General features: G+C 37.1%; 1 protein-coding gene across 2 annotated transcripts; it reads left to right on the top strand.

The window, feature by feature from the left end:
• The first annotated feature begins 2,063 nt into the window (after nucleotides 1-2,063).
• Mrln (myoregulin) lies at nucleotides 2,064-13,147 on the top strand. 2 transcript variants are annotated; one of them, XM_026393736.2, is made up of 3 exons: nucleotides 2,064-2,187; nucleotides 12,168-12,294; nucleotides 12,926-13,147. In XM_026393736.2, exon 3 carries the CDS (start codon nucleotides 12,946-12,948, stop codon nucleotides 13,084-13,086), a length of 141 nt encoding a protein of 46 aa, XP_026249521.2. In that variant the 5' UTR covers nucleotides 2,064-2,187; nucleotides 12,168-12,294; nucleotides 12,926-12,945; the 3' UTR covers nucleotides 13,087-13,147. The 2 variants fall into 2 exon arrangements, with proteins under 2 accessions (XP_026249521.2, XP_026249522.2); XM_026393737.2 differs by lacking the exon at nucleotides 12,168-12,294.
• The last annotated feature ends 1,318 nt before the right edge of the window (nucleotides 13,148-14,465 follow it).

Here is a 14,465-nt window from a genome sequence, read left to right as displayed (position 1 = left end):
AGTTGGGTTCATCCCGACAAACTCATACATGCATGAAAGTCAATTTCCGTTCCTGATCCTCCTTTTCCTTCCCCCTCTGTTCACCAGTCCTTCTCCACTTTCTCCTACCTCTAGGCTACTAGACTTCCTTCTGCTCATCTATTAATTTGTATTTGATTGGTTCTTTGTGTAATCTTACCCTTTCCACCCACTTTCTTTTATTTTACTCTAATTTCTGCATATGAGAGAAAAGATTCGACCTTTGAATTTAAGTTTGACTAATTTCACTAAGCATAATAGTCTCCATTTCCATTTTATCTACTGGCAAATGCCATAATTATTTCATTCTTTTTAATGGCTGAGTAGAACTCAATTGTGTGTTATTATATGTCTATATATCACATATATATCTCTCACAATTTCTTAATCTGTTCATGTAGCGATGGACATCTGGGTTGATTCCATAATTTAGCTATTGTAAATCGTGCTGCTAAACACTATGTGGCTGGGTCACAGTGGCATGCCAATTTTAGATCTTTTGGGAAAATACCCAGGAGTGGGAGAGTTGTACGAAACCAACATCTTGAAAACAGCTTGAATACATAATTCCATGCAATGTTCTTTATTCCTTCCTTCCCCCGAACCCCCTACCTTTTTCTTTGGTAATGGGGATTGAACCCAGAGGATTTTACCACTGAGCCAAATCTCTAGCCCTTTTTATTTTATTTTGAATCATGGTCTCACTAAGTTACTTAGAGCCTCACTTAGTTGCTGAGGCTGGTCTTGAATTTGCCAGCCTCAGCCTCCCAAGTCTCTAGGATTACAGATATATACCACACGCCTGGCTCCATGCAATGTTTTTTTTTTTTTCATATCTGATATTCAGTTATTCAGTGGTAAGTTTTAACTATGACTGTTTTTGAAATTTAATGAAAGTGAGAGATCTGCCTTTGGCAACAAAAATGGGTGTTAGAGGCAAAGTTTTTACTCGCATCTCAAGGCCTCGTCTAGTGATTGACCTGTGTGTAGGCATTCGGTTTGTGAAAGTACCATCCATAATGTTTGCACAGCAAGGGAATCACCTGGCAATGCATTTCACATCATCATTAATGCACAACTGTACATACATTCAGTATACAGTCAAGATTTCTAAAGTGGTCCACTGAGAAAAATTTTTTTAAAAAAATAATGAAAGGCATTCCCACAGTGTGTCATTGAAAAATGGTTTAACTTGAAAAAAATGGAGTTTTTAGGCCTGTGCTACAGTAACAGGCAAGTGGAGCTTAAAAATGAAGCAATTTTCACAACCATGGCTCCATTCAAGACATATGATGCACCTTAATATAGTTCAATAACTTTTGTCTAAGTGTCAATTTTCTTTGTAACACGACAGAGCCAGTGCTCACTGTCATTTAGGTCTAAAGACACACTATTAGTGATCTGAACGATCTGATGTCAGTTGAGGGACTGTGGAGGGAGGAGATACAGTTTTGAAATTTTTTAAAGTGTAGCTTTTCAAAAGAAGTCACTGAAGATCAGAAGCCAGGTCATGACTCTTACTCCTGTTTCTACGATGTCAGTTTTGCAGGTTTCCTGTTATGAATGGCACCAACCCCAAGCCCACTCCCCTCATCCCACACATAACTGTATTTTTCCAGGAATAATTTAAGGATCCTGGAAGAAGGGAGGCTAATGAGCTAAGAGGTAAACAAATTTTAAAAAAGTGATAACGTACATTTGAAAATCCCTTTGCGGATATATTTTGAAAACGGGAGTCAAAATAAATAAGGCGATATGTATACACTTAAAAATATATTCAGTTATCTACAGAAAAGGAGTGATCAGCAGTGCTGAGGGTAGTGTAACCATTGTGTTTTCAATATTAAGGGTATTTTTGTAGGTTGGCTGTGGAACTCAGAGCACTTAACATCAGGGCCTATTGATCATGGAGAAGCTGATTCCCTCCTGGTGGCTTATTTGAGCTGCTGTATGGGATATTTTTGCCATAATTTATTCCACCTGTGTCTGTCAGTTCCTTTCCACTTGCCTTCTCCATGACATTCTGGCTCATGTTCCTTCATAAAGCTCTAAGCCAGTTATTAATAACAGCCCAGTGAGCTCCTGATCCACCAAGAGTGTAAGGTATTTTTCACCAGAAAGAGAGATCATTTTCTTGACTTTGGACTTTGCTTACTAAACCCCTGAACAGTAAGTGCTGTTTTTTTTTTTTCTTTCTTTCTTTTTAAACTATAGCATTTTAAAATATGGGTGTAGGAGGAAAGTTAAGTGGGACTCTTGTTTGCTTCTGGTAGAAGAAGGTTAAGACTCACAAAGCCCCTTTCCATTTCCTGCATTTCAATATCTCGGCAAGTTTTATAAGGTGGATTATGAGAAATATTAATTGATTAGAATCTCATGCCTTTCATTTCCTTTCTGGCTAAATAAAAGCAGAAGAAGAAGCAAGGGATTAATAATACTATATATAAATTACTTGACTAAGCCCTGTGGCAGATTTGGTACTCCTGTCTCCTTGGTTTCCTCTCCAAACAGAATTTCACAGAGAAGTTTCACATTTGAAAAGTAACATGAAGAGGCGGGGGGTTGGAGGGAGGGATTGGATGGGAGACATGGGCCCTTGTTGTTCCACATTCCAGGTTTGGGTGAGAGAGAGTGCTGGTTTTTTTTGCATGGGGCCATTGCTTCCTTGCTTTTTAGCCAAAGGCTTTGTGTCTGCAGTCTTCTTTTATAACCACTGCTTCTGAGAGTCCTGCAAAGCAGGTCACTGTGCTTGGAAAAGAGTCCTAGAGTCCGGAGAGATAGACACTTTGCTTACTCCTTGTGGGCAGAGCTGAAACCTGACACTGCAGTCCTTCTGCAGGACCACAGACTAGCATAGCTTTCTACTTTGCTTATATATGTTCAGTCCCTAAACATGTGCCTCAGGCTTCCAGACAGAATGTGTAAGGGAGGTATTATAATGACTTTGAATGGGGCATATACGTTCCTGGTTTGGACCACTTATAAGTTGTATGATAGCAAGCAGAAATCAATTTCTCTGAGTTCCAGTTTCCACCCTCATGAAATGGGAATCATAACCTATTTTACTGGGTTGTCCAGTTTACTCATCATGTATGTAAGTGGCCAAGTATAGCGAAAGCTATCTTAAAGTTATTTATAGAATTTTCCTTCAAAATTTTCTTAAATCTTCCTGATCATCTCTCATTTGTTTCATATTCAAACTCATAAGCCATGCAACACAGAGGATGGGTGGGTGGAAGATGGGGTCTTAGCAGCTCAGGACATGAAGGCTACAATTAAGCTCAATGATGATAGGAAGCTCCAGAAACCTTTCAGAGAATAAGCTATTGCTTTTCATAAACTTACCTGCTCTGTTATAATCAGCATTCTAAAGTTTTTCTTTTAGTTACTGTGCTTCTATGGTTCCAAGAGACTGGTTCCTGCCTTGCCAAATTGGATTCCATTCTGTGTCTAAGTAAGACAGAAAGGAAAGTTGTCTCTGAGGTGTACCTGCTTCTCGCGGTTACCCTGTGAATCAGGAAATACGAGATTTGTATTTTCCTCCGTAAGCTTTCATTTTGCAAAGACACACTTATTTCCTACCAGGTGAAAGATACAGAGGTAAGCCAGGAAGGGGCTCATAGCCTTTTAATATGGAGAAAGAAGCCATTTTATTTACAGCTCTGGTAAAGAGCCAGAATGGGCTTGCTCATGATTTGGTGTTTTTTCAGGGCCTCTCCACGGGTGTCATCTTCAAAGTAGCAACTTTGTGAGGCATAGAAGAACAATATCTCAATGTCATGCCTCATCTCCCCTGTCTAAAAGAAAAAAAAAATGATTGAGCACCCACTTTGTTGGAAGCCCCTTCTTTTCTAAAGGAGGACATAGGCTTTGATTGAAACTTGAAATTTTGTTCTTCAAGCCATCTACTTTCTCAACTAAGCTTGACTTCACATGAAATCTAGCTGGCTTGAAGAACCATTTCTGTACCTAGAAAGCATTAAAAGATGGCAGCCATGAATCTCTGCAGGAGGGTATGTGGTATATGCCCAGTAGACAGTTGAAGAGGTTTTGCCAAATGATCTTGAGAACTCAAACATGTTCAGAGATTCTCTACTCTCTGTTCCTTGACCCCAAACCAGGGAGGATACTTCTAACAGCTGAGTTCTGAAGATGAAACCCCCACCAATCTAACAAATCCCACCCCCCCATTCCCATTTCTGTTTCTTCATATCTCTTGAAAGACAGATTTGGTTGGTGCCTCTGTGTTGGGGGCTCTGTCAGAAAACCTCTGTTCCCCAGTCAGGGCTCTGAGCATTTCGTATGGCTTTGCTACAGCTGTGATTCATGGAGAGGGTTGGGAAATTTGCACAGATAAGTTTGATAACATTGTGTTTATTTTGATACCAGAATATCTCTAAATGTCATGTGCCCATAACGGAGTAATTCATGCATTTTAGGGGCAATGCACAATCTATTTCTGGTGGGAATATGGCAGGTGGAAATCTCAGCCTGCAGGACTCCTAGTTGTTGATGATTAAGGGGATACTTTTGTTCATGTATTGAAAAATAGTTCATGTTAGGCCCAGAGCATTGACTTGAAACATTTGAAGCATGGCCATAGATGGCTTGGGAAAGTCAAAACTGATAGGCATTGACATGGAAAAAGTATGAGAGATTCAGTCTGAGAGATGAGAAATAGTGATTCCAGTCCTGCCTTCCCCTGGGGCCTATAGGCAATCAGGGGACTCTTGTGAGTACAGCTAGGCAGGCCAGTGCTCTGCTGTTTCCGACTATGTATTTGTCACAATTTCCGAGGGTTTTCCATGTCTTAAGGATTGTTGGTTTCCACTCATCAGTCTGAGTTGCTCCATTCTTCATCACAGTTGGCTGACTCTGCTGCTCCCTTAAAGCTCTGTTTATGGATTAGCAGGCAGCATGCTGGGCTCCTGGCTTGAGTTCTTACCAATGCTGTGAAACTACAATGGCTGAGGCTGTGGGCTTTGGATGCAAACACATCTCCATCCAAATCCTTGGTCACCTCTTGCTAAATGTGTGATAGGACATTTGGATAGAATGGCTAACTCTGGGCTTAGGTCTTTTGATTAAGGAAGCAGAGGTATTAATAACCCCCCTCATGAGGTTTTATGGAATGGAAATCAAAGTGTGTATGGGCTTAACTTTAGTTTTGAATTAAAACCTTTCAGACCCATGCAAGACAGATGTTGTCATCTCTGCTCTCTGGATGAAGTAGCTTCTGAGGTCAAGTGCCTTGTCCAAGGCTGCAGAGCTAACAGTGCCAGAAACAGGATCTAAAACCAGTTCCATATGGCTCTAGATCCTACCTTCTCTCCCTCTCCCACCTTGAGGACTGACCATCTGTGACAAAACATTCAAAATTTATTTTGACAAGTTTTTTCCTTGTGACCTTGACCTGCCAATTTTTCCAGTTTTTTTTGTGATTTACTTTATTCTGGACTTTCTGTTCTTACATTGGCTGGAATCAATGATGTTGGGAGATGGTAGACTCTTTCCCAATAGCCAAGTCTGATGAAACACAGAATCTAATTTATCATCAAGGTAAATATTTGCCAATAGGTGTATTTTGCTAGCTCGTTGTGACCTCTATACGTCTCTGGGCCTCATTTGTTAAATGAGAAGTTTATGAAAGGTCAAATGTCATTTCTGTTGCCAACATTTCTTTTTTACTTCAAATTTTACTATGGTTTCTCTTAGCTGGAGAGAGGAAAGTCACCTTGAAATCATTTCTAATCAGGAAACAAAGTATAAAAATTAGGGCTGCAATCATTCAAATACAAAAGCTGTTTGTTTATTCTCATTCAAGCTTTCTCCCATACAAGGATCAAGGCACTGATAAATAAATTTCTCAGAGTCATATTAAAATTTTCTTTCTGATATAATTCAGCTTTGGGCACAATTTAATGGCACTTTGATTAGTTCAGAAAATGAAACTTGAACTAAATGTCAGAGACTTACAGAACACTCAAAATCCATTTACCATTGAATATGCATATTTTTCAACAAACTCCCAATTTATTCGAATTTGAGGAGCTTAATGAGGGAACATCTTCATTACGCTATAGGAGCAGTGGCCATCCCAGAAGGACACTCCTATCCTGAATCCCTGCAGGTCCTCTGCCACATTGTTGTTGCATTCCAACAATTTGACTTAGTTTCTTAATTCAAGCAACCCCCCCCCAAACAAAAACAAACAAACAAACAAAAAGACAAAAAAACACAAGAAAAGCAACAGCATCAACAAAATTTTCCTGTGATTTCACAAGTTTTAAGAAGACAATTTTATTGAACATAATCTTTATGGGAAAGGGAGACATGTTGCAAGTGGAGATAAGATGAAAGCACTTGACACTGGGGTTTTATTTTTACATTTACATATATGTTTTTCTTGTTGTGATGGTCATTTGAACAAAATGAACTTTCAGTTTCCCAAGAAATTTTCTACCTTAAGTGCAGCTTTTAAGTTGATATTAGCTGAGAAGTAATTATTGCCAGAGACTGTGACTAGGATTCAGGATGGACAAGCCTGTTCCCAACTTCTAGAAAGACAGCAATTGTCCATGGTTTAGTGCATGGAAATGGATATAACATAGTGTTGTGACTGGACATTCATTATAGAAAAGTGGAAAATAAATTCTGAGGTGGTTGGAATGGATCCCAGAGGAGGTAACATTGAGAATGAAAAGATGAGTAGAAGTTTGACAGATCTGTGTGTTTAAATGCTAAAAAAAAAAGCCTGAGAATGTTTCATTCAAGGGGTACAATTTAGTAGGAAGCAGGCTAGAATGTAATTAACAATATTACCAATGCTTAGTAATTGCTTGCTTTCTAGGCAGAAGTATTATCTCATTTAATTCTTCCATTATCCTATGAAATTGGACTTTTGTCATCCTCAGTTTAAACAAGTTCTAAGAAATAGACAGTTAATATAACTTGCCAAAGATCTCATGATAAGTGGCATACCTGAGATTCAAATCTTAGTTTGATTCTGGACCTTTATTCAATTCCTGGGAGCATTCTCATTGTGTCTAGTTAATTTTCAGAGGATTCATGGGAGAAACTTGTCAGGTATAAGTTCACCAGTGGTTATAAACAAGAGCAAAAACATCAATAACAAACAATAATAAATTAGATAATACAAATGGAAAATAAGAAACTGTACTTTTAGTTAACCTTGTTGCTAGACAGTGAACTTGTAGCTGTGGTCTAGGGACTGTTCCAGGGACAAAGCACAGACTGTTTTCATGTGAATAAATGAATGGCTCACTGTTATAAAGATGTTCTGTCAAATTCTGAAACCTCTGGGCCCAGAGAGGTCATTGTTTGACAATCCATTTATTGTTCAATAATCAATTAACATTTACAGAAAATAGCCAGGATCAAATAAGAAGAGTGGGTATTAATTATGTGGATAGTTCCTTTTCACTATGATCAATTTCCATTGTATTACAGTTTCTTTCCAAAGTAACCTCATTTGAAAAAAGAAAATATTTTTGTAATGTAACATATACCATTAAGACTATAAACTTGAACTCAGTGAAAAGTATTATTCTCTTGATTGCAAAAGAGATTTTTCCAAGTATGTTCTGTTTTTTTGTTTTGACCAAAAGTTCACATCGAATAAAGGGACATGGTAAGGATGGAAAGAAATGGAGAAAAGGAAAGTAGTAATACTTTTATATGATAAGTGTTGTCATTGTTGTTTGTTTTGCTCCCAGTGGATCAAGCCATTTAGAAAATGTATTCTTTTTGTAGTCCCAGGAGTTGGGATTGATTTGGGAAACATTTTAATACAAAAATAATAAGATAATAAAGCTTTCAAAGGCATGGGCTGGTGGCCGAGTGAGGAACAAGGAATACCGTGAAGTCCAGCTCTTAGAAACCAAGAGTTATTGCTACTCTCCACCTTCTACCTGTCTAGCTTACTGTGTGAGATGTCACTACTCAGCTGTCCAATAAACAATGAACAGGTCGATTTGAATTAGATGCACCTAAATCTTCATGGAGTTAAGAAAAAGTAAAGTCTTTAAAACTAGATGAGAGATTCTACTTTCAATGTGACCTTCTATAAAATAATGAACCGGGCCAGAGTATGTGGCATTCCCTGTGATCCCAGCTACTTTGGAAGCTGAACAATGAAGAATGCAAGTCCAAGTTCAGCCTGGGCAATTTAGGGAGACCCTGTCTCAAAATAAATAATAAAAAGAACTGGATTGGTAGTTCAATGGTAAAGTATCCCTCGGTTCAATCCCCAGTGCCTAAATAAATAAATAAAATAATAAATTGACTCACAGTGGCCTCAGGAAATGAGGAAAAGAGAGGGAGACACATTCAAATGAGAGGGGAAAATGTGATCATGTGAAGTTTCAATGTAAGGTACACTTGGCCCAGAATAACCAAGCATGTTATAGCAGAAATTGAAAGTCATGTCACTTAGATGTATTTTATTTTTATGTTTATTTATTTTTATTTTTTTGGTACTAGAGATTGAACCCAGGGCCTTGCACATGAGTGCTCTACCACTAGCTGCACCCACCTCCCCTTTTATTTTCTTTTGAGACAGGGTCTCCCTGTGTTTCCCAGGATGGTCTGAACTTTGTTATCCTCTTGCCTCAGCCTCTTGAGTACCCGGGATTACAGGTATGGACCACAACTATGGTCCCTACCTGTAATTAACTATGATGTTAAAATTATGCATTCAAGATAAAGCCAATGTCTTGAGAGATTCACATTTAATAAGTTCCAGCATAGTTTTTAAAGTCTTCTAATTTGTTTGAACTCTATGCACATTTTTGGTATATATTTTATTAGATAAAAACACTAGGAAATATTTTTTCTGAAAATTTCTGCTATTAAATAGCTTCCCTTACTGAAAGAATTTCCCTTACATCCTGAAGAAATACCACTTGATTACTGAGATTCTAGCCGTCAGAATGAATGTAAATCAAAGTATTGGTCTGGGGCTGTAGCTCAGTGGCAGAGCACTTGCTTAGCATGTGTGAGGCACTGGGTTTAATCCTCAGCACCACATAAAAATAAATAAATAAATAGGTAGATAAATAAATAAATAAAATAAAGGCATGCTATACGTCTAAAACTACAAAAAAATTTTTAAAGAGTATTGTGATACTTACAATTTTAATCATCAGTAAAATCTGTGTTTGTTAACAAATTTGGAATAATATAAACTTGTGCTTTCCAATGATTCATACATAGTAACAAGGGGAAGAACCAAACAGGAATTACCCAAATTCCTGTTTTTAATGAGCATTTCGAATGAGACAGGAATGTGTCCTTCAGTGAAAGATTTGTGTTGTTGAGCATATAAATTACACATTCTCATTAAAATGTTCCATTGACAAATGTAATTTTTATTTGATTCATGTTTGTTAAAATAATTGCTTAGAGAAAGTTACAATCAGGATAAATTACTTTTAAATAAATGGAGAGGAGCCGAATGTGGTAGCAAACACCTGCAATCTGGAGGCTGAGACAGGAAGATGACAAGTTCTAGTCCAGCCTCAGCAACTTAGAGATCCTGTCTCAAAACAAAACATAAAAGGACTGGGGGTGTGGCTCAATGGTTTAATCACCCATGGGTTCAATCTCTGGTACCAAAAAAATAAATAAAAAATTAAGAAATAAATATATGAAGAGGGAAGAAGACCAGGAGCAATAAGAACACTTTCTGTAGTTTCTGATGTAATAGAGACAGCCACGTTCTAAAAGAAAGGGCATGAGGAATAGGAACAGCTTCACCCTACCTTAATTGCTATGATCATACTGATATTTGTATGTATTTCTCTCTTGTCTTTTAAAAATTATTATTTCTATTATGAAGAGCACATAAAACTTCTACCCACAGTTTAACAAATAGTTGAAAGTGATTGCCAGGGTAGCCACACAGAACAAGAAACGAAGCTCCAGCCTTACCCTTCCCCTGCCCTCACTTAGGCACCATGACCCTGATTTTATGGCCACCAATCTTGGTTTTTTTTCTTGATAATTTACCACTGATACTATGGCAATTCAGACATACACCCCTGAACCATGCCCTTTAACTTGTTTTTCTACTTTATACAAAAATACTTAAGTGGTGTGTTTTCTCTTGTTCCTTGCTTTTAAAAAATACAATAGTATGTTTGTGAGATCCCTGTTTTGTAGCCGTAGTTTAATTTTCATTACTGTGTAATATTTCATTGTGTGACTATGCTGCAGTTTGCCTACATACTAATAGGCACTTGAGTTGTTGAAGATATTATGAATGATGTTTGGATGTGTGTCCTGGTACAGATAACCTGATGTTACCTTAGAGGTTGTACTTAGCAGTGTAATGTGTGGCCATAAGTATGAGTTATAATCACACTTAAATATTTTCTAAGTAGCATTTCCATGATTTTATTTGATAATAATCATCATTTGAATGGACAATGGTATTCCATTTGTGGTGAACTCATAGTTTATTTAGCCAGTTTTCTTATTGTTGCTTTTAATTTTTTTCCTATAATGAAAATGACACAGTGGATATGCCTGATGGATATGATGTATGTGTTTATCTTGTAATAATCTTAAGTTTATGGTTTATTGACTTATGACTTACTATTCACTTACTAGATTATGTTTTATCTACTTTTCTATGTGTATAATATTACAGATTAAGCATTACTAATCCAAAAACCTCAAATCCAAAATTCTCCAAAGTGTGAAACTTTTTGAACACCAACGTGACACCAATGGAACATTCCACACTTGACCTCATGCCATGGGTTGCAGTCAAACCACAGGTGCACTAAAAATATTGTATGAAATGACATTTCAGGCTATGAAACATAAGTGAATGTCTAGTTTAGACCTGGGTCCCATCCCTAAGATATATCATTCTGTATATATAACAAATTTTCCAAATCTGGAAAACTCAGAAATCTGTAACAATCATTTGGGATCAGGATTCTTCAACCTGTACTTCAATTGATTTAAAAAAAATAAAATAAAATTTAAAAAATGTCTTACCAGGAAAGGGTGTGGTGTGGTGTCAGGGCAAGGCAAAAAGACTGCAGTGAAGGCTTTCGAGCACAAAGTCTTTATATTTAAGACATGCCATTCTTGTTACCAGCTCAGCTTAGACTTGTTTTGCTCTGTTCAAGACAGAAATGATGAAGAGGGAAGCAACACCATGGGAACGAGGCTTTACTGAGCATAAAAAGAGTAGCATAGGGGTTTGGGTTTCCAGGTGGACTCGTGTAGAAGCAAGGGTGGGCTTATACAGACAAAAAGGTGGGCTCCTGCAGGCACATGTCTTATCAGTTCTTTGTTCTCAGCACTGGGAGCAGCACTTGACACTGGGGATCTGCTCCTGTGCACTGGGTCTTCTGCAATAGGCTGGGAAAAAAACAGTTGAGGTGCCAATAACTCCTTCTTCAGGAAGGTCACATAGAGGTCAAGTTCAGGCATACTGCTCTTGTGGGGGTTGTGGGAAAGTGTGATGAGGAATCAACAGGTCCTGAACCTGGTCATTAGTGGAAACGTGTTTTTTGAAAGAAGCTTGTGTTAGGCAGGAGTTGGGGAATGGGGCCCTCCCAGCTCTGTCTCAATTAGCATAGATTAGCCAAAGGAGAATTACATGGTTGAGGGATATTGCAGTCATGTTTTAAAATCTGTTGTTATAAACTCACTCTTCCATTTTTTAATTTCTGAAAGTGATACAAAATCCTAAAACTATAATACTTAAAAATCAGTCATACAATCTGATGAGTTACTTACTCTCTTACATACAGAAGTTTTTTTTGTTTGTTTGTTTGTTTGTTTTTAGTGTTGTTTTGCCATGAAGATATTGAAGCATTTGTTTTAAAATATTTTTTTAGGAACTTTTTTCTTTAAAAATTGTGAATGTTTGCCCTGCCAGGAAAACTCTAGAATAGTCAGCTGAATGTTTCTATTAAATGTTCAGGTTTTAGCCATACAGTCTGATGAAATGAAATTAAAATGTCACATTTTTTCCAAAGCCCACTCTTCAACATCTTCCTGTCTACTTTTGAAAGTTATTTTAGAGTTTCTGCAGGCGGGCTCCCCACCCCTCCACTACCTCCACTACCTCAAGGTCCAATTAAACCCTTTAATGTGCTTTGACACAGGAGCCAAGGTTGCTAGGAGACCACCTGTGCTGAATGTACTGGGTCTAGCAAGAGCAGACTGAGGGGAAAAAAAAGAAAACAAAAAACAAGGAGCTGTGCTACCTATCATTACCTGGGTTTATTTCAGGTGAGTTTAATTCAGAGACATGGAGGAAATAAAGCATTTGATGTCCTATTCAGTGACAAAACATGAAGGAGGAACTTGAGGAAAGGTCAAAAAAGGAAAAACTTTTCATTGTTGTTTTTAATTTTGGGCTGATGACATGGCTCAGTGGTAGAGCACTTGCCCAGTAGGTGGGAGGTCCTGGGTGTGATCCCAAACACTAGGGAAAGATTTTTTTTTTTTTTTGTCATTATCTACCTTTTCCATGTCTTCAAATCATCATTTCCTGGTAATACCAACTGTATAAGCTAGAGGAATGGCAACTTCACAAATTCCAATAAAATGCTTAAGTGATAAATAACTGAAGATCTTTCCTAAGTGAACTGCTGATGATGTGAAAAGAGCTATTTCTCATCTTTAGAATGAAAGGAAGTTTAGCATTTGTCATATAGACCAACCATGATGACCATGACATGGTGAAAGTGATATGGAGGAAAATATTTTAATTCATGTTTGGTTACAAATAGGTACGAAGTATTCCCTAGAAGTCGTACCTTCATCACTGTATTTTAATAATGCAAATATTAGGTTGAGTGGAAAGAATCTAGATTATGAATGTGTTTACTTGTGGATACTTTTCTCTTTTTTCCCCTAGGGAGCAGGAAAATTCTGAATATGACTGGAAAAAGTTGGATATTAATTTCTACTACTACCCCCCAAAGTCTGGAAGATGAAATTGTGGGGAGACTTCTAAAAATTTTGTTTGTTTTATTTGTTGACCTAATGTCTATTATGTATGTTGTTATAACTTCTTAGAAAGCTGACTTTACATGTGCATTTCAAATTAAATTCCAGTGAATAAAGATTTGTATTTTAATATGTTGAGTGATTTTTAATTTGATGACATCACCAATTCATTCTAGAAGCCAACAGAATATTACAATAAAAACAACATTGTGCATTCGTCAGTATTGTATGGTTTATAAATAAAGTCCACAATGATTGAATTGGAAGTTCTTCCCTCAAAATCAACACTACTGAGTTATAAGACTTCTTGATTTTTAAACAATGTTTTTATTTAGTATACTGACTAAAATTTGTAGGTCATATTATAAGTGTAGTTGATTTTTAAGGATCTATGCCTATGTGAAATTTTATATTTTTCTATTTTAATGCACCACACGTAACATCCCAGAAGCACAGTTTTGACATACAAAACGATAGCTTGTGTTCATTTTCTTATATACCTGCTTCATTAGTTTGTAGGTAGATTGTTTTTCTTAACCTTGGGAAATTAAAAGAGAGAAATATTTCTACCAAGAAAGACTTAAGAGTTTGAAATGGAAATATTTAAAATATATTCTTTTAGGAAAACATGACATATAAGCAAAGAGAGGGGGGGAAAGTGGATGGCCTGTGCTATCATCCTATTTGGAACTACATGTGCATTGTATGCCATATAAGGCTTACCATAATCCTAGGAGACAGGTGTGTGTTGTCCCCATTTTACCCATGAAGAAACCAAATCTTAGGGGGATTATGCCAGATTGAGTCCATAACCAGGAATTGGAAGACTTAGGTCTTGAGCCTTCCCAATCTATGGTATCAGATTCCCTCCAGAGGAAAACAGTAACATGTTACTAAAATAATATAATTAAAATCTAGAGTTTAATCCTTTTTTATTAATAATAATGCTCCATTTATGTCCCTATTGCTGCATTTAATATTGCCCATGATTATTTTCTTATTCCACATTTAAAAACCTTTTATCAAGAGGAAAGATTAAGAACCAGGGGTACAGCTCAGTGGTAGAGCACTTGCAGAGCATAAGTCAAGTGCTGGGTTTACACCCATCATTGAAAAAAAAAATGTTTACACTTTTCTCATGCCTAATCTGAAAAAATTCATTCTATTGCCTTGTTTTCTTAATTCTCTCAGTTTTAGAATATAACTGTTGAATTTTTTTAAAAGCTTTTGAAAAACAAGGTCTCTCTGTCCTTTAGACTTTTTTTTTTTTTGTGATCCTGGGGCTCTCTACCACCAAGCTATAACCCATGTCCTTCTTATTCTTTTATTTTGAGACAGGGTCTTGCTGAGTTGCTTAGTATGGCCTTGAACTTGCAATCTTCTTGCCTCAGCCTCCCTAGTTGCTGGGATTACTGGTGTATGCTATCGCACTTGGCTCACTTTTTTAT

This window comes from Urocitellus parryii, chromosome 5 (genome assembly GCF_045843805.1).
Source record: "Urocitellus parryii isolate mUroPar1 chromosome 5, mUroPar1.hap1, whole genome shotgun sequence".
NCBI classification, from domain to species: Eukaryota; Metazoa; Chordata; class Mammalia; order Rodentia; family Sciuridae; genus Urocitellus; species Urocitellus parryii.
Note: the sequence above shows the minus strand (reverse complement) of the source record. Positions and strands in the feature narration are given on the sequence as shown.

What these genes read in the sequence shown, in the direction of transcription:
- Mrln (XM_026393737.2), top strand. Translation starts at nt 12,946, where the DNA reads ATGACTGGAAAAAGTTGGATATTAATTTCTACTACTACCCCCCAAAGT.